This window comes from Macrotis lagotis, chromosome 5, assembly GCF_037893015.1.
Source record: "Macrotis lagotis isolate mMagLag1 chromosome 5, bilby.v1.9.chrom.fasta, whole genome shotgun sequence".
In the NCBI taxonomy this organism is placed as follows: domain Eukaryota; kingdom Metazoa; phylum Chordata; class Mammalia; order Peramelemorphia; family Peramelidae; genus Macrotis; species Macrotis lagotis.
In genome coordinates this window covers 75,282,745-75,300,818 of record NC_133662.1, presented here as the reverse complement: position 1 = coordinate 75,300,818, position 18,074 = coordinate 75,282,745, and the positions used below count along the sequence as shown (strand labels likewise).

The 18,074-nt window shown below is 34.2% G+C and overlaps 1 protein-coding gene across 2 annotated transcripts in view; it reads left to right on the top strand.

Annotated features, from left to right (window-relative positions):
• Positions 1–13,158, top strand: part of SNAP91 (synaptosome associated protein 91) — a 226,747-nt gene extending 213,589 nt beyond the window's left edge. For both annotated transcript variants that reach the window (XM_074187088.1, XM_074187089.1), the window contains 6 exons: positions 723–753; positions 1,446–1,557; positions 5,551–5,628; positions 5,706–5,810; positions 9,961–10,063; positions 11,704–13,158. In XM_074187088.1, coding sequence (XP_074043189.1) covers positions 723–753; positions 1,446–1,557; positions 5,551–5,628; positions 5,706–5,810; positions 9,961–10,053 — 419 coding nt within the window. In that variant the 3' untranslated portion in view covers positions 10,054–10,063; positions 11,704–13,158. The remainder of the gene's footprint in view (positions 1–722; positions 754–1,445; positions 1,558–5,550; positions 5,629–5,705; positions 5,811–9,960; positions 10,064–11,703) is intronic.
• Positions 13,159–18,074: the final 4,916 nt, after the last annotated feature.

The window sequence follows — 18,074 nt, the reverse complement described above, 5'->3', positions numbered from 1 at the left end:
CCTCCTTGAGGACAAAGAAGACTATTTTACTTTTTTTGGTATCCCCAGCACTTATAAAAACACATACACACACACACACACACACACACACACACACACACTGACAGAGAACTTGGTTACTTAATGCTATGCTTGTCATAACTCAAATAATGACACAGTTAATCTATGTCTAGAATTATAGTAGTCATAAATTCATCATGGTTTTAGTATTAAAATAAGTAATACAGTAAAAGAGATGTATCTAGTGTACTTTTTACTATAGTAACCTAGATTATACAAATAGAAGCATTATTTTAGTAAATTTCATATCTACTTTTTAGTGTTACTTTTTTAAAGAATAACAGTCCTTTTTAAAAGCACAGTCTACTTCTCGTATTCAAGGAAAAAAAATAAATGCTTCCAGTATTTGGGTAGCCTAGATTATTTCAAGAGGAAAAATTTATCTTAGACTATAAAACCATTACAAAAGTTCCTTTTTCTTTGTCAGTCTCAATTGACAAATTTAATTGTGCAGTTATCATTCTTTGCCTTCTGTTCTAAATTCCTAATCCCATTTTCTAATAGCAGAATTGGCAGAGTAATATCAACAATCAGTTATTAATATTATTGTTAATTATTGGCAACAGTTTCTTTAAAGCTATATTTTTATACATTATAAAATTATTCCATTTAAAATTTTTGATAATAAAATATAAATATACTATTCTCTTATCTAATTGCAGATCTTGGGATTTCTGGTACCACATCAAAAAAGTAAGTACTCAGAACCATACTTTTTTTGTTTTCTCCTAAACTGAGAGGTGGAGGGAAAATATTAAAGCATTTTCTTGGAATAACCAAAATCTATAATTAATTAAGCTATTCACTATGTAATACATAAATCATTTTGAGAACCAGCAAAATAAACTTCTACTTTCTGTACATTGTAATAGTGTGAAGGCATTCGTTTTTTAACAGTAAATGTGAAATTTATTCATTCTAAAATTAGATCCTTTTAAACATAAGATTGGAAAACTATTGATTATTCACCCTACAAAAGTTTAGAATAAAACATTTTACTTCAATTATCACTAAACATATTTATATTTATTTAAAAATATCATTTCATAATTGTGAGGTGTTAAGTAAAGTATCATCAGTTTAATATATTTAGCTTCATTTTGAACTATTAATTTCAGTGCCAATTGAACAGTATATCCAGTATTTCCTATAGTTGTTTTGACATATTTATAACTAGTGAGAGATATGACCATGTAGTTTAATTAACTGACATTTGGAATATTTTGAAATAGGAAGTAGAAATCTATAGTATACATTTTTTCAAATCCTTCTAAATGACCTTACATATAATAAGCAGAAGTCTCCTAGTTCAAAGTTTTAACAGTTCAGATTTCAGTTATAATTATTTTCTGATTAGCTTATTCCATTTGCACTTGATTTTTAAGGGGAGATCTTCAGTGGAATGCTGGAGAAAGAAAATTGACAGGAGGAGCTAACTGGCAGCCAAAAGTGGCACCAGCCACATGGTCAACTGGTGTCCCACCAAGTGGTCCCTTGGTATGTAGTCCTCTATGTCCTCACCCAAACCTGTGATTTAGTGGAATATTTCCAAAATATAAACCATTATACTTCTCATTAAATTCTTTCATGCAGCATTCTACCACTTTTAAGCCATGAAATATAGATGGATATATGTACTTGCCTAAATCTATATATGTGTGTGTGTGTGTGTGTGTGTGTGTGTGTGTGTGTGTGTGTGTGTACACACACACACACACACACACACATATATATATATATATATATATATATATATACATATATATATACATATATATATACATATATATATACATATATATGCACATATAAGGAAAGGTTCTAGGACCTGGTCAGGCCTTTTGCCATAGATGTTACTTCAGCTGAGTCTTAAAGGAAGCCAGGGCTTCTTCAGAGCAGAGGTTAAGAGGGAGAACATTTCAAGCACAGGCGTAGAGGCAGGAAAGGAATTATCATATGAGAGAAATACCAAAAAGGCTGGATTGAATGGAAAGGAACAACATGTAAAAAGACCAAAAAAAGATAGTTTGGTTGTGAAGACCTCCAAAAAAGCAAATAGTGGGTTTTATCTACTTGGAGCTAATAATGGTCCATGGGAGATTATTGAATGTGGTGTGACATGTTCAGACCTAAGCTTTAAAATGAGCAGTTTGGCAACTAATAAGGACTCTGTGTAAAGGAAATGTCACTGCTAATTCTTAGTATACAGATCATAAATGATAAAAGGATATCAAGTCAATAAGCATTTATTAAGTGTCCATAATATGCCAGACACTGTACCAAAGCAACACTGAAGAAACAAGGAAAAATCAGGAAAAAAAGAAAGGAACAAAAGGAAAAAAAAATGATCTCTGGTTTCAAGGAACTTATAGGGGTGGGGTCATGGGAGATAACATACAAATAAATACATATACAGGATAAATTGGAAAGGTCAAAGGAGGTTGGATTTGGAAGACCTTTACAAGCCAAATGGGGATTTTGTATTTGAGCCTGGAGGCAGCCATGGGGCATGGTAAGTGGGGGGGGGGGGGCAGGGGTAGGGTGACATAGTCAGATCTTTGCTTTAGAAGATCTGTTTTATAGCTAAGTAGAGAACAGAAGGAGAAAGATGATGCAGGAAGACCAACAGCAAGCTATTAAAATAGTTTAGGTGTGAGATGATGAGGGTCAGCTCTAAGTGGTACAGTGAATAGAGCACAGGTTTTAGAGTCAAGAGGACCTTAGTTCAAATCTTGATTCAGACACTGATACTTAATAGCTATGTAATCTTGGGCATTGTCTTCCAAAAACCAGGAAAATAAAAGAAAAAATCTGGCAGTGTATAATTAGAATGACAAAAACAACTGTTTCCTATGAACCAGTAATCCCATTATCATTAATATACTTTGAAAGTATAATCAAAACAAGATTAAAAAAAGAGCCAACTCTATTTTGAATGTGCCTGTACATATGTAAATAATGTACTATTAGATTATAAGCTACTAGAGGGCATAGAATTTTTTACTTTTTGCCTTTGTGTCTTTTGCATGCTTAGCATTTAATAGCCATTTTAAAAATGCTTGTTATATTATATTATGTTATATATATATATACATATATATATATGTATGTTATATTAAAGGAAAAGCAAATAGACAAAGAATTTTGATAGGACTTGGAGGGAGTGATTGAAAAATGTTGTGATATTTGTTTTGCAATTGTTTTAAGTGTAAATAATTACTAAGCAAGTGAAGCTGGTGGTTTGAGGTAAGGAAAATAGAAGTAATGAGAGTAGACAGTGTAAAAAATGTACATGAGGAATTTGATGATAAAAAGAAAAGCTGTAGAGAGGTGGTAAATGGTGAGATCAAGAGAAAAGTGGTGAATTTAGGTGTCATTCATCATAGAGGTCAAGAACTGAAGATTCAATTGTAGATTCAAGTTAGAGGAAGGAAGAATTTTTAACTCCCTAGAAAGAACATTTCCACAGCTAATAATTTTCTAAAATTAGAATGGGACTTGTGAAATAGTGATCTCCACACTTCAGGAAGTGTTCAGGTAAACACTTAATGATGATCAGTCAAGGATGGTATAAAAGAGACTTCTTTTCAGATGGGGATCTATCTAGGAGACCCTCCTTTTCACTGAAATATTCTCCTCAACAGGAATTTGGATACCAATAATTTAAATCTATGTTAATAAAGTAATAACAGACAATATGTTAGATATGTTGAGGTGTTTGTCTTTCTCAATTAAAGACTGGAAAATAAAACAAAACCTTGGGAGAATTAAGACCTTATTCTAAAGCATGCAATGCAGAAGTCATCCTGGATTATTCACTTTATCTAAATCCCCCCCTTCCCCACCCAGTCCAATCTGTTACTGCCAAGGTCAGCCAATTTCACCTTTAAAATATCTTTCAAATGCACCAGATCTCTCTCTCCCATGATATTGCCACTTTCACATCTAGACTGGTTATACAATAACCTACTTGTGGATCTGTTTGCCTCAAGTCTCTCCCCACACCAGTCCTATCATTCAGCCACCAAAGGGATTATCTTAAAGGTCAAGTCCATTCGGTAAATTCCTGTGGCTCCCTGTCACCTCCAGGATCAATTACAAAATCCTCCATTCAGAGTTCTTCATAATCTAACCCCTTCCAACCTTTATAATCTTCTTCAACCTTATTCTTCACCACCTTTAGATCCAGTGATGCTGGCCTCTTGGCTGTTCCACAAACAAGACCATCCATAGTGTTCTTCTGTTAGCCATTCCCCATGCCTAGATTGGTGTCTTTTCTCCTATCTACCTCCTGACTTTCCTGATTTCTTTCAAGGTCCAATATAATTCTGTTTTCTAAAGGAACCCTTTCTCAAACTCTTTTAATTTTAGGGCCTTCACTCTTTTAAGAATTTCCTATTTACCTTTAACTTATTTTTATGTATATTTTTTATTGTTTCCCCATTAGATTGTGAGCTTCTTGAGAACAGAAATTGTCTTTGCCTTTTTTTATTCCTAGCTTTTAGCTCAGTATGTCAGATGTAGCAAATATTTCATATTTATTGACTGTCTAAATACCAGATTTTAAAATTATCATTAAACAGTTGGGATATAGATGTTATATCAAGATAGTGGGACAAAATAAATCTAACAGCACTCATTCATATTCCTTAAGAAAAGTGATTGCTTAGTTCACTTCAGTTCCCTAATTTTCTAACTCTTTCTAACTCTAATTCTGTTTTGAGATAATTTTTGTAATCTGTTATATGTAAATGATATTCCTAAATGTTTTTTAGAAATGAAATTTGATTCTGACTAGGTACAAAAAGGTTTTCAATCAAAGTCCAAAAAATCAAGCTTTATCTAGGCAGAAAAGTAGCCTTAATAGAGAAAATGCTAAAGTTGAATTGGAGATAAAGTGAAAACCTTCTCATTTAATGACAAGCTCATTTCTGAGCATTCCTTTTTTTTTTAGGTTTTTTCCCAAGGCAATGGGATTAAGTGACTTGCCCAAGACCACACAGCTAGGTAATCAAATGTGTGAGGTCACATTTGAACTCAGGTACTCCTGACTTCAGGGCCAGTGCTCTATCTACTGTGCCACCTAGCGGGCCCCTGAGCATTCTTTAGAAAGCTTTCAGGTATTTTTGGTAGGAGAAAAGGACCGGGATATGGAATGAGGGTGAGGGTGGCAAGGAGATATCAGGTTTAGGGATAAATATATAAAGTAAAAAGGCTAAAATAAGGTGAGAAGGAGTTGTGCATAAATGATGAATATGAGAATGAGAGGGAAGGAAAAAGCTGGTAAGGAGATGCTCTATGTCAGCTAGTAACATGATGTTGTATACTGTCCAACGATAAAAGTAGCAGTCCTTTTTGAAATTAGGTCTCACATTTTAGTTGTGAAGTTTGGGAGATAAAATATAAAATTCATATATTATGAACTCATTCAGTTTGAAATCATATACTAGGAGCTTTAAAAAAATTTGTGCTTATTTTACATGTTTTTAGCAAGGAGCTTCAGGTAGTACAGTTCCACCTGGTGCTGGTGCGCCACCTGTTGGACAGCCGGGAACAGGATTTGGAATGGTAAGAAATCACCTTAATTATATTTCTCTATTTAATAGATTAACTTTCATAAGCTGAAGTTTTAAATGATATTTTAGCCTCCTGCTGGAACAGGCGTACCCATGATGCCACAGCAGCCAGTTATGTTTGCACAGCCCATGATGAGGCCACCATTTGGAGCTGCCTCTGGACCTGGTGCACAGGTAATTATTATTTTTTTTAAGTTGTAAGAATATTAATTACTATGCAAACAGTACCTTCCCAGATCTCTTCTTACAACTTCAATGTACGGCAGCAAGGCTAAGAAGGATATTTGAGGATATTTGGAGAAAAGTGTATAATTTGTGTCCTGCACTTGGTATAATTCTGGAGTTTCCATTCTTCTAAGAGTCAAGATAGTAGAGAGTAACAAGGTTGCTAAGATGAAGTTTAAATACAGGAAAGAACATCATCTCTTAGTAATTCACAATATATGTTCTCTTCATCCACAAAAACAGAATACTACATAACCTTGGAACTGTTTTTCAAGGGTAGATCCTCCTTTATTCTCTGTCTGCTTCATTATTCTGCATTTGCAAAATGTGTCTTAAACTAATACTATTTGCAATTCATTTGCTAGATGCTGGAAATACAAAGAAAAAAATCCGCAAAATAGTCCCTTCTCTCAAGAAATGTATAGTTTAATAGGGGTTTGTATAGGTTTGCCTACATGTATATGTTTTTATTGAAATACAAATGTGGGTGTATTTAGAGAGATCAAAAATAGTAATCATAATAGCTAGTAAGCATTTATATGGTACCTTCTATGTGTTGGCGTTAGGTTAAGTGCTTTCCAATTATTATTTCATGTGACCCTTACAGCAGCCCTGGATGGTAGAAGCTAGTCTTATTTCCATTATACAGTTGAGAAAACTGGCAAACAGTGAAATGTTCTGAAAGTAACTTTGCCAAGATTTGGCAGTTGAGTAGTCCAGGATCATGGGGGACAGTCAAAAACAACTCCAGGACTGTGAAACTGAGTAAGCAAGATAAATAAGGAGGTTTAGAGAAGGGATGGATTTTGGATAAAATAATATGTTCTGTTTTGGGCATGTTGAACTTGAGGTGTCATTCAGGGACAAACAGTTATAGAGGCATTCAGGACGGGCTCAGGGGATGATTGAGGATGAATGTAGACCTATGGTTCTCTTTTGCATAGTGAAGATGCTTGAATCCAAAGAGTGGTATTAAAAATTAGCAATTACATTTATCCATGATGGGGTCATCAAAAAAGACAGGCAGGAAGAGAGCCTTATGTCATAAAAGTCAAGAGAAGAGCTATCTAGAAATAGGCATTGTTTAGCAGAAGCAACAGAGAGGTCAAGGAGATTGAGGCCTGAACAGGAGAGTCACTGAATTTAGCATCTGAGTTCACTGTTGACCTTGGAGAAATCCATTTCAGTAAGTCGGTTGTGTTAGAGGCCATATTGCTAAGAGCTGAGATTTGAGTGGTGATGAGAAAATGGAAACATAGGGGCAGCTAGGTGGCCCAGTGGATAGAGCACCGGCCCTGGAGTTAGGAGTACCTGAGTTCAAATTTGGCCTCAGACACTTAATTATCTAGCTGTGTGGCCTTGGGCAAGCCATTTAACCCCATTTGCCTTGCAAAAAAAAAACCCTAAAAAAAAACAAACAAAATAAAATGGAAACACAAAGGTAAAATTGTTTTTCTAGCAACTCAACAGTGAAATGAAAAAAAGATAATGAAAATTATTTGATATTTTAGGGCAGGAGTAGGACTGGAAATTCAATAAATCTAGGAACTTTTTAGGAGTGAAGTAATTAAATGACCAAATCAAGCAGGTGAGTGATGTTTTAAATATCCAAATGACAGAAAAAAAGGTTCCCACCTCTGCTTTAGGGAATGGAAGGATCAAGTGATGGGTTTTAAGGATGAGGAAGATCTGGGAATGTCTATGGGCAACAAGTCAGTGAATAGAAAGAAATTGAAAATGGAAGATAGAAGGAATAATCAACAGGGCAATGAGAAGAAGTAAGAGGAAAAGGTATGAGAAACACAGACAGATTTGTCTTGACAAGGAGAAAGAGCCAATCTACAGCAAAAGAAGAAAGCATATTTTGAGAGGTGGAATGGAGGAAATGAGGAAACTCATTTGCCAAAAATTACCTTAACTTTTTCTGTAATGGAAAAAGCAGTGTTCTATGCTTCATTAAAGATGGAAGATGAGGATGGCAATAAGGGCTTGTAAGTAGAGAAAAGATTTAGAACAAGCATTCCCATGATAATTGAGGAAAATTCCTTAATCACTGTGAAATTAGCAAAAAAAGAAAAAAATTAGGTTGTAATGTTCTTCTAATAAGGTAATTATGTATTACTATAGATATATAAAACATTATATATATATATATATATATATATATATATATATTAAATCTCAAAATGGTTTTGCCCTGATTCATGAGAAATTTAAATTGTCTTAAAGAATTATTTTTCCTATATCCTAAAGGAAGCAGAAACCTAATGATAGAGAATAATACTAATAGCTCACAGATAATACTTAAAACATTAAGTGTTTTGTTTATATTATCTTATTTGAGTATCAAAATCATATGGTATCAAAGACAATCACTATACAGATTATATTGATATAATGGTCTATATACATCAGTATACAGATGTTTAATATTACTTCTAATAACTTACTCCACATCAATATTACCTCTTTTTTTGGTTTCTTTTTATTTCATTTCAGTTCAGTTCATTGAAATTATATCTCACTTAAATTTGTTCATATAAAATATTCTTTCATTAGACTGTATTGTCTAAGGAACTGTAAAACCTAACTTGAAATTTTTTTTGAGTTATCCAAACCTATTATTTCCTCAACACAGGACTCCCAGTTTGTTAAATCCCTTGCTCCAATGCAGATTAACAATTTCTCTCAGAACCTCAGAGGATTGCTTGAGGGCATTAAAAGGTTGTCTAACCAACAAGTCAATACGCATTTATTAAGTTGTGACTTGTCCATAGTTCCATTACCTCAGAGGCAAGACTTGAAATCAGGTCTCCCTAATTCTAAGATGATTTTCTATCCATAGATCCACGCATCCTTTCATAAGATGTTCCTTCTTTAAAATTGGTAAATTGAGAGAGAAATTTGGCTGTGAATCTTAACAATTTTCTTTCAACTCAATTAATCCACCTTTCTTGGTTCTCTGAAACTTTAATTATTTGATATAATATAGGAGACACATCAACTTGTTCCCCATGACAAAAGGTATAAAACTACATAGATCTCATATAGTATATTTGTATTTTATAAATAAAGAGTTAGGGTTTTTTCCCCCATTTCTCTTTGCAAAAAGGAAACAAAAAAACTGCCAAGTTCCTAAACCCTCATCTCTGATCCAGGCACATTATAAAATGACTTAGGTGGCAGTTGAACAAAACAGAGTCCAGTTTTTTCCTTTCAAATTCTATGTGGCTATTTACCTATATAATTAAGAAATAGTCATTTTACTATTGGAAATCAAGTATTTTAAAAATAAATTAACTGGCCAAAAGATATAATAAATTGCTTTTGGAGACAAGATTTATCTGGATAAGTTTATCCAATTAGAATAAACTTGCTTTGACTAATATAGAAATATATTAAATGCTATTTTACATGTATAATCTATATTAGATTGTTCCCTGCCATAAGGAGGGGATAGAATAGGAGGAAGATGTAAAAATGTGGAACTCAAAAGTTTGTAAAAGGATGAATATTGAAAACTATGTTTGCATGTAATTGGAAAATAAATAAGCAAGCAAGCAGAAAAATAGACTTTCTTATTTTTGATTTGCATTTGTAATATGAAATCCCAAGAACTAAGATTAGTTAACTACTAAACACTAAGATTCTCAAACAACTTTCTGCAACTCATTTTTCCTGTGGAAAAATACATTTAATCTTCTTAACTTAGTAATACTAATAGCTAGATATAAAAATTACTTCAGGCAGAGAAATGAGTTTTGACTATACAATTTTGTTGTCTAACTCCTAGTTGTTTTACATCATCCTTACAATGACTAAGTCATGTTCTACTAGAGTCCCCTTCATTTTTTTCAAAATCTGCTAACGGAGTGTTTGAAGTGTTATAAACTATATATTTGTCCAATCTCAAATCAAATATTATATTCTCCCATGTATGATAAAATATTGTTGGTCCTTTTTTGTTCTTCTTTTGTTTTTTTATCAACTTTCGGCATCTAATATTTTGCATGTTTCTTCTGTGAAGAAGTTTTACCTAATGGTTGTATACCATTTGCTATCTCTGCTTACTTTCTTTGACTGGCTTTCCTTCCATTAGCTTTCTCCAAGCCCTACACCTGCCACTCAGAGCCCCAAGAAACCTCCAGCAAAGGACCCACTAGCGGATCTTAACATCAAGGATTTCTTATAAACAATTTAAGGTATATAATGAGTTTTTTGGTAATTTTATTTGCAGAAATCACAGTGTTTAATTTTTTCTTGTATTCAAATGATTGCACTTAAAAGATTTAGAAACCCATGAAATCTTGCTGAAAAAACTAGCAAGCTTAAAAACTGAACTATGACTTTAGAACATCTTGAATAATATAGTTATCTTACTACAAAAGATCCATGAATCACTGGTATGTTATGTCCCACCAGCTATATAGATCACAACTTCTCCATGCTTTAGAAGATGTTAATCACCCTATGACCAGTCTAGTGGTAATGAGTCTCTCTGGATCAAACACGTTTGGTTCTCAAATAATGGGCACTCAATCTGTCATAATTGACATCTGAAAGAGTCCTCTAGCATAACTTTCCAGAACTTTCTAGAGCCACTTTTATGCCATGTTGAAGAGGCATGCAAAAGTTTATCATTGAATTATTTGATCTTTTTTTTAACAAAGATTACATAGGTAAAGCCCAAATAACATTCTCTACAAGTTGCTTTAAAAATATGCCCACTTTGAACATATAATTGACTTAGAAACTATAGAAAGTTAAAACTTAAAATGTTAAATTAGGTAATACATTTTATTCTAAAAAGTTTAATTAACTACTTTGGTTTTGAATAATCTTATTTTCATTTTATACATCATAGTTTAAAAATTCCCCTCTTAAATCTCTTCAGGATTATTATATAATTTTTTAAGTTAAATCATATGAAAAAATTAATGGTGGATATTTGCATTAAGGGAAATCTTGTTTAAAAATGTTTATTATAACTGTATACTCCATTAGAAATTTTCAAGTTGATGGGGCTCCTGGTGTATATTTTCATGTACTCATATATCTTTATTTGGAGTTTTCACTCTGTACCTAAATTCATCAGTCATTTGGTAAAATAATAACCAGATTTTCTGTCTTTAACATCCTTGCCTTTCATATCATTTCCTTCCAATTATTCTGTTTTCATGTGATCTGGTTTGGACTTGATTAAGAGGAAAAGGCTGAGGACAACTTCCACTCCCATTCAAAGATTTAAGGATAAGTGCACAAAGATTTGTGTTCCTCCCTTAATACATTTACTTCTAACAGGCCTTTTATCATTTTATTATCTCCTTTGTCACTTTGCTTAACTCATAGCCTCCTTTTACAATAAAACTGGATAAAAGGAAGAAGAAATTGTACGGCTGCCTTTTTTTTTTACAACAGCTGTATTTAGTTTTAGAAGCAAAATATTCAAATCAAAACTAAATAATAATCTAAATAATAAATAATAATAATTTTCAAGTAACTAATATTTGAAAGCTTCCCCAGTGTGTTTTCTAAAGTTTTTTTTTAATCTAAATTGTGATTATTTTTCCTGCTCATTCTTATTAATAAGAACATGTTCTGTTGAAGCTTTGGAGAGCTATGGGAGAAATTTTCAGAGGAAAATTCAAAGGAAAATACAAGCTTTATTTCCCTATCTGCAAATTGAAGTTTCTTCTGGCTCTAAATCTGTGATCTAAGAGGAATATCAATCCATTGCTGTTGAATTGAGACTTTGAGGAAACCTAAACAAATCTGAGATATACTTTGGAAGAGACTATTACATTCTACTTTCTGATTGAAGCAATTTTTTTTGTCTCCACAGCTGCAGTTTTTGTGACTGAATAAGAGGAGGGAAAGTGAGTTTGGAGACTACAAATAAGTTTGATGCTCAGAATTTCAAAGTGAGCCACCAGTACCAAACCCAGTGCTTCTTCATACCTTCTCTTCCAAAACGTGTAGCCCAGCTGTGAAAGTGAACATTAGGAATGTGTACTACCTTAGCTGTTATCCCAACTCTCTCACTTTTAGTGTATTGGGGTTATTTGTGTGTTTTACAATTTAAACAATGGATGTATGTTTCTGATGCCTTTAGTGCTTTTCTGAACCTCCTGTAGGGCAGATTATGCAGCTGTTGTATGGTGAGCTGTTTGGAGCGATGTGTCTGTGTTTTTTGAAGGTTTCAATGTATATAACTTTTGGACAAACCCTAAAACTTTCTCCATAAGTTCTGTTTCCTTCTGTATCTCTGTTACAAAGCATATGTGATAATATCAGATGATAAGGAAAAACACTCTTAAATATACAAAACTTTTTTTTTGGTGTGGAGTACATTTTCCAATCACAGGAATTTCAATTGTTGTGAGAAATGTTTATTTTTGTGGCACTGTATATGTTGAGAAATGTTATTATTTAAAGGAATATAAAGGTTAACTTCCATATAAAAAACTTCTCCTTGAAGCTACCTTACCAAGAATGAAGAATAATATTGGAAAGAATGCCATATTTATCATTGTTATATTTTAAAATATGTATTTTAATTATAGGTTTGGCAAATTTCACATCTAAATTGGCTTATTTATCCAGTTTTGCTTATAAGCACTGAAGAATAAGTAAATGGTCAGTTTCTCCTTATGTAGTTTAAAAAAAAAAAAGCAACCATAATTGTGCTTTCTCATTAAGGGGTTTAAAGTGATTGTTGAGGCACTCTTTGGTATGTAAGTAGTCAGAATACAAAGGTTGGGTTTTTTTTTTAATTTCACCTTTTATGTACATCTGTTTAGTAATTTTGTGTGTGCGTGTATGTGTGTGTATATCATAGACTAATGTTTCTCCATTCCTAAAATGAGCTCCAAATAGGGTTTTTTTTGTACCATTTATAATTAGGATTTAAACTAATTCAATGAATATGCTCTTTCACTGTACATATTGTATTTTCCCCTTTTTTTGTTTTTTATTTCATACTGTTTGTGCTGATGGCTTGGCTGAAGATTTCGATGCATAAATGAGGTCACTGTTGATCAGTGTTACAAGTGGCTTGGCAGCTGTTTGTGAAAGCATATTGGGTAGGAAAGATGTTCACCTAAGTCTTTCAAATTATTTAATCGATGTATGGTACCATTTACAAGTGGTTGTATTTGAATTTACTGTGGGGATAACATACACTGTAATGGGGGAAAATAACATAAAGCTAATTTCAAAATGGCTTTTCTTTGTATTTTGATTTAAAAACCCAGTGCATGTATGTATGCCCTCTGAGATGCAATAAACACCTTGAACAAAGAAAATGTAAACAGAATTCATGTTTCTTTTGTTTTATGGGGGATGAAAGATGTTGCAAATTGAAATAGAATTGAATTTGGGATCAGCATTAGTACAGTTTGACAGAATATAGAATGTGTGAAGGAGAATGATATGAAGTAAGTCTAGAATGGAGATAGGATCCAGAATGTGGATGACTTTAAATGCCAGACTAAGGAGGTGTTATTTTATCATAGAGACAATATTGAGCTGCTGAAGATATTTTTGGTAGGAAAGTTAAGAGTTTTAGGAATATTAATTTGGCAACCAAGTAGAAGATGAATTGGAAAGGAAAGACTAGAAGCAGGCCAATTAAGAGACTACTGCAATTGTTCAGGTGAGAGATAATGAAGACCTAAACTAAGATTCTATCTTTTGGTGGGAAGATACTGCAAGGCTTATTATGGTGAACATGAATAATGTGTTTCTGCCAATTGATTGAACATGAAGGTTGTGGGGGGAAGGGAGGTGCAAGAGAGGGAAGAGTCAGGAGTGATTCTAGGATTATAAATCAGGATAACTAGAAAGATGTTAGTTTATAGAAATAGGGAAATTAGAAGAAAAAACAATGAGTTTCATGTTGGAGGTGCTGAATTTAAGTTATCAGTGAGCCATATAGACGTATATAGAAAGCTGTTTGGATATGTGTAACAAGAGTGGGTGCCATAGTGAAGTGAGGCGCAAAAGTAGCAAGGTTTGTAGTTGAGGGGCTGGGGATAAACATCTCTGGCTTCTTCTGCCCCACCCTTCTCCAAGGGAGATTTGCCAGGAAAAGAAGAATGTTGAAGGCAAAAACCACCCACTCTCCTTAGAGGAATGGGGAACTGGGCTAAAATTGTATCTATCCACTCCCTTAAGTATTATTAGTCAAGTAGATATGATCAGATTACTTTGTCATTATTGGGGGATGGGGCCCAAAGTTCTAAACCCAAGGCTTAATCCCTTTTCCACCAAAAACCAAATCTGACTACAATGAACATATTAGGAAATAGCAAAGGAATCCTTTTATCCAAATCAGAAATCAGAGAAGGCACACATTGAGGAATACCAGACACAAAACAAGAGCTATCCCATTGGGAACTCAACCAAGAAAGAGTATTTTTAATCTCATCCAAGGGAGAAACTCCCTAAAGTCTCTAGAAAAGCAGGCTGGGGAAAGTACATGATGGAGACTGTCAGCTCTCCTCTTGGGCTTCACCAACCTGCCTCTCACATGGGGCAGGCAATAAGGAAAGAATCCCCTACAACTGGGCTTTAGGACAGGAGTTACATATGTGCAACTGGAGCTCAGGAAAGATTGAAACAAACTACAGTTTTGGAAATCACATGGATAAACACTATTGAACCCAGGAGATCAGAAAGATCAGAAGAATACAGATCCGACAAAGGAGACTTGAGTAGTCAAACAAATGGAAAAGAGAAAAAACAAGAAAGCAGTCCAAGTGGATGACAATTCTAATAAACTGCAGGGATGGATCAAATTCATAGAGCACTGAATTTAGCATTTAAATCATTTTTAACCTTGGAGTGAACAGTTTGAGTAGAATGATAGGCCTGGAAAATAAATTTCAATGTATTGAGAAATAAAAAAATAAAGGCAATAAGAAATAATGACTAGGAGACTGGCTTTGAAGGGTATCAGGTTCAGGGGATGGCAGGATCACAATGCAATTTGAGTATAGCTGAAGAAATTAAAACACCATGATTACTAGCTTCAAGCAGCTAGATACATGGTGGATAGAATACAAGGAGTGGTGGCAGCAAGATGAGTTCAAATCCAGCCTCAGACACTAGTGACCCTGGACAAACCTTTTTAACCTCAATTTCCTCCTTGCATCTACCTCACAGGATTATTACAGGGATCACAGGGGACATATTTGAAAAGTGGGATAAGAGTAGGAGCTATTTAAAGTTTATTCCCTTCTCTCCCCATTCCTTCCATCCCTCTAATATGACCAACTGAAGCTCTCTAGGTCAGAGTGGGATCTGTGGGTCCCCAAGATCCTTTTTTTTTTTAAGGTTTTTGCAAGGCAGTGGGGTTGAGTGGCTTGCCAAAGGCCACACAAGTAGGAGACCGGGTTTGAACTCAGGTCCTCCTGACTCCAGGGCCGGTGCTCTATCCACTGTGCTACTTAGCTGCCCCCCCCCCCAAGATCCTTTAAGAGTTTGTGAAGTCCAAACTTTTCATAATGAAATTGATGTTTTATGTAATTTCTAATATTATAAATATCAATAGATATAGCCCACACAATCAGAAACTCTTGGAAGATGTGTTTGGGAAGCAATGGTCCTCAATAATTTTTAATCCTATAAAGGGATCCCAAGACCAAAACATTTAAGAGCTGCTAGTTAATCTGCGTGGTTAATCTGACAATACAACTAGATACGTTATGGGAGCTGAAAGAAATTCCTCCCAGGGCAATTATAAAGATGACCTGGAGGAGATCCTGTTAATAGGGAAATTGGAATAAATTTTTTTAAAAGATAGTCTTAACTCTGCCACAGTATGGGTTTTCTGTCTCGTGGGAGACTTTTAAGTAGTTCTGAAGTTATGCATTTTTTAAAGTTATAAATATTCTCCCTTTGGGAAGAGAAACCTTGCAGCTATTTGGAGGAAAAATAGCAGACAAAAGAAGCTATATTCATTGGATGATCAATAGGTGGCAGCACTAGCATAACAAATAAAGCATATCTAGCCGATACCAACCTCATCTCTCTGGACAAGCAACAAGTAAATCTAGAGAGGCTTTTTAAATCTAGGATACAATCCTAAGAACATGAGTTTTTCAGACTACAAAAATTCTCTTTTTTTTAGTGGCATAGAAATCTATGGGAGAATGCTCTTGTATGGTGCTCTTATATGTGGAAGGATTTTTGGACTTTTGTCTAATAGTTTGATCTGATAAAAGGCAAGCATCAAATGGTGGGTGAGGAAGGCACCCAGAGCAGTGGTTTTGAATAGATGCTAACCCAATGAGTCAGCCTAGATGTAGTTTTCAGAATGTTATCTTGAGGATAGCCTGGAGAATATAAAAATGGAGCAGATCGGGATATATTTGTTGGCAGTAGATAATGAGGAATGGTTGAAGATAAGATAGAAATGAAATAATGAAGAGGAAGGAGGACAGCAAACCTCAGAAAAATTAACGAAATTTAGAGGGGGTTAGTTTGGCAAAAATTGCTTATTATTGAAAGACCTATAGTCTGGCACAGACATTTTATAAAGGAGTCATAGGGTAATATTCAATAATAACCACAAAAATAACCATACCTTTTATATGAGTGATTTCATTTCTAGAACTTTATTCCCCAAAATATCCTAAAATGGAAATCTCTGGATTTGTTAATAAAAAATTAATTAAAAATTTTTAAAATAAAACCTTTTTATTTTCAACATTTGAAGAACAGCTGAATAAACATATACATGTCTTTATAGAAATTTATGGAAAAACTTATGAAGTGATTCAAATTAAAATCAGACATATAGATTGAATAAGAAAAAAAGGAAATAAAGTCAAATATAGTAAAATATCTGGTCCAATACCTTAATTTTATAGATGAGGAAATTAAGGCCCAGGGGTGTTATGACTTGCCCAAGGTCACACAGATAAGCATCAAAAGGTAAAATTTGAACCCCTATAGAACTAGTGCTCTTTTTAAATGTCCACAAATTCCACCATTTCCTTTAGGTTTTGAATTAATTTGGTTCTACTTTTATCAAAAAGGAGGTTTTTTTTTTTTGATAATGTAGCAAGATACTAGAGAATGCCCACTGGTGGATAGAAACCTCTAGTATCCCTCTTCTCAATCTCACATAGAACTCCCCTGATCCTGTGACTCACTAGGACCAGATTATGGTTGACTATCTAGCCATTTCTGTTCCTAAGCAAGGAAGAAAGCAAAAACCACAAGGAGAGGAAAACAGTAGTAAGGGAGTACAAAGGGCAGACTGAGAGAGAGGTACATGGTGTCCCATACAGGCAAAACCGGAGCTCCTGCTGCCATTATTGTCTATATTGGTAAGTGAGAGGAGTGGCCAGGGAAGCCTAGGGAAGGAGGAGAGGAACCATGAGATCCTCAACACTGAGCCATGGACCAGAGACAGAGCAGAAGCTGGGCTTACCAGGGGCTGGTGACTGTTCATACTTTTCCCTCTCTTTTGTCAAGAGATGTGTGTCTCTTTCCCGAGTCTCCATCTCTCATAGGAGTATTTGGTTGGGTTTTTTTTTCATGTTTGTATATGTGTTTATGTGTGTATGTGTGTAATTTCACTTGTACTAATAATTTCAAAATGAGTATAATAGCACCTACTTCATAGGATTGTGAGGATCAAATGGGATAATATATATATAACTTAATAAAGAGATCCAATATATGTAAAGTGCATTGCAAACCTTAACACTATATAAATTTTAGCTATGTTGATGATGATGATGATGATGATGATGGTAATGATGATGAAGATCCAAAATGCAGTTAATATTAGGGTGTGGGAAAATATCTACTTTGTCTTTTAAAAACAAATATAAATTTAAAGGTAGAAATATCAACTTTAACTTTAAGAAGCAAGACTTTCCTGTTGTCTTTCTTGATCTCATCAGCTGCCATAGGAGGGGAAAGATTCCTATGCTTTGTGGAAATCTTTAAACATAATAGATAAGCCACAAAAATCGTGAATGGAGGATAATGGGGGAGGGGGAGGCACTCCTCCTAACCTAATGGAATTCCTGAAATCACTGCTCAGACCCCAAGCAATGTGTCATGAAGTAACTTCCTGAGTGGAGGATCCTTCCCCTGAAAGAGCTATGATAAGTGCTGAAGAAGGTTCATCAGATCCTGCCTTCTGATTTTATGCAGTCCTATAAAATGTTTCTTCAAAATTCCACTTTGGATCCA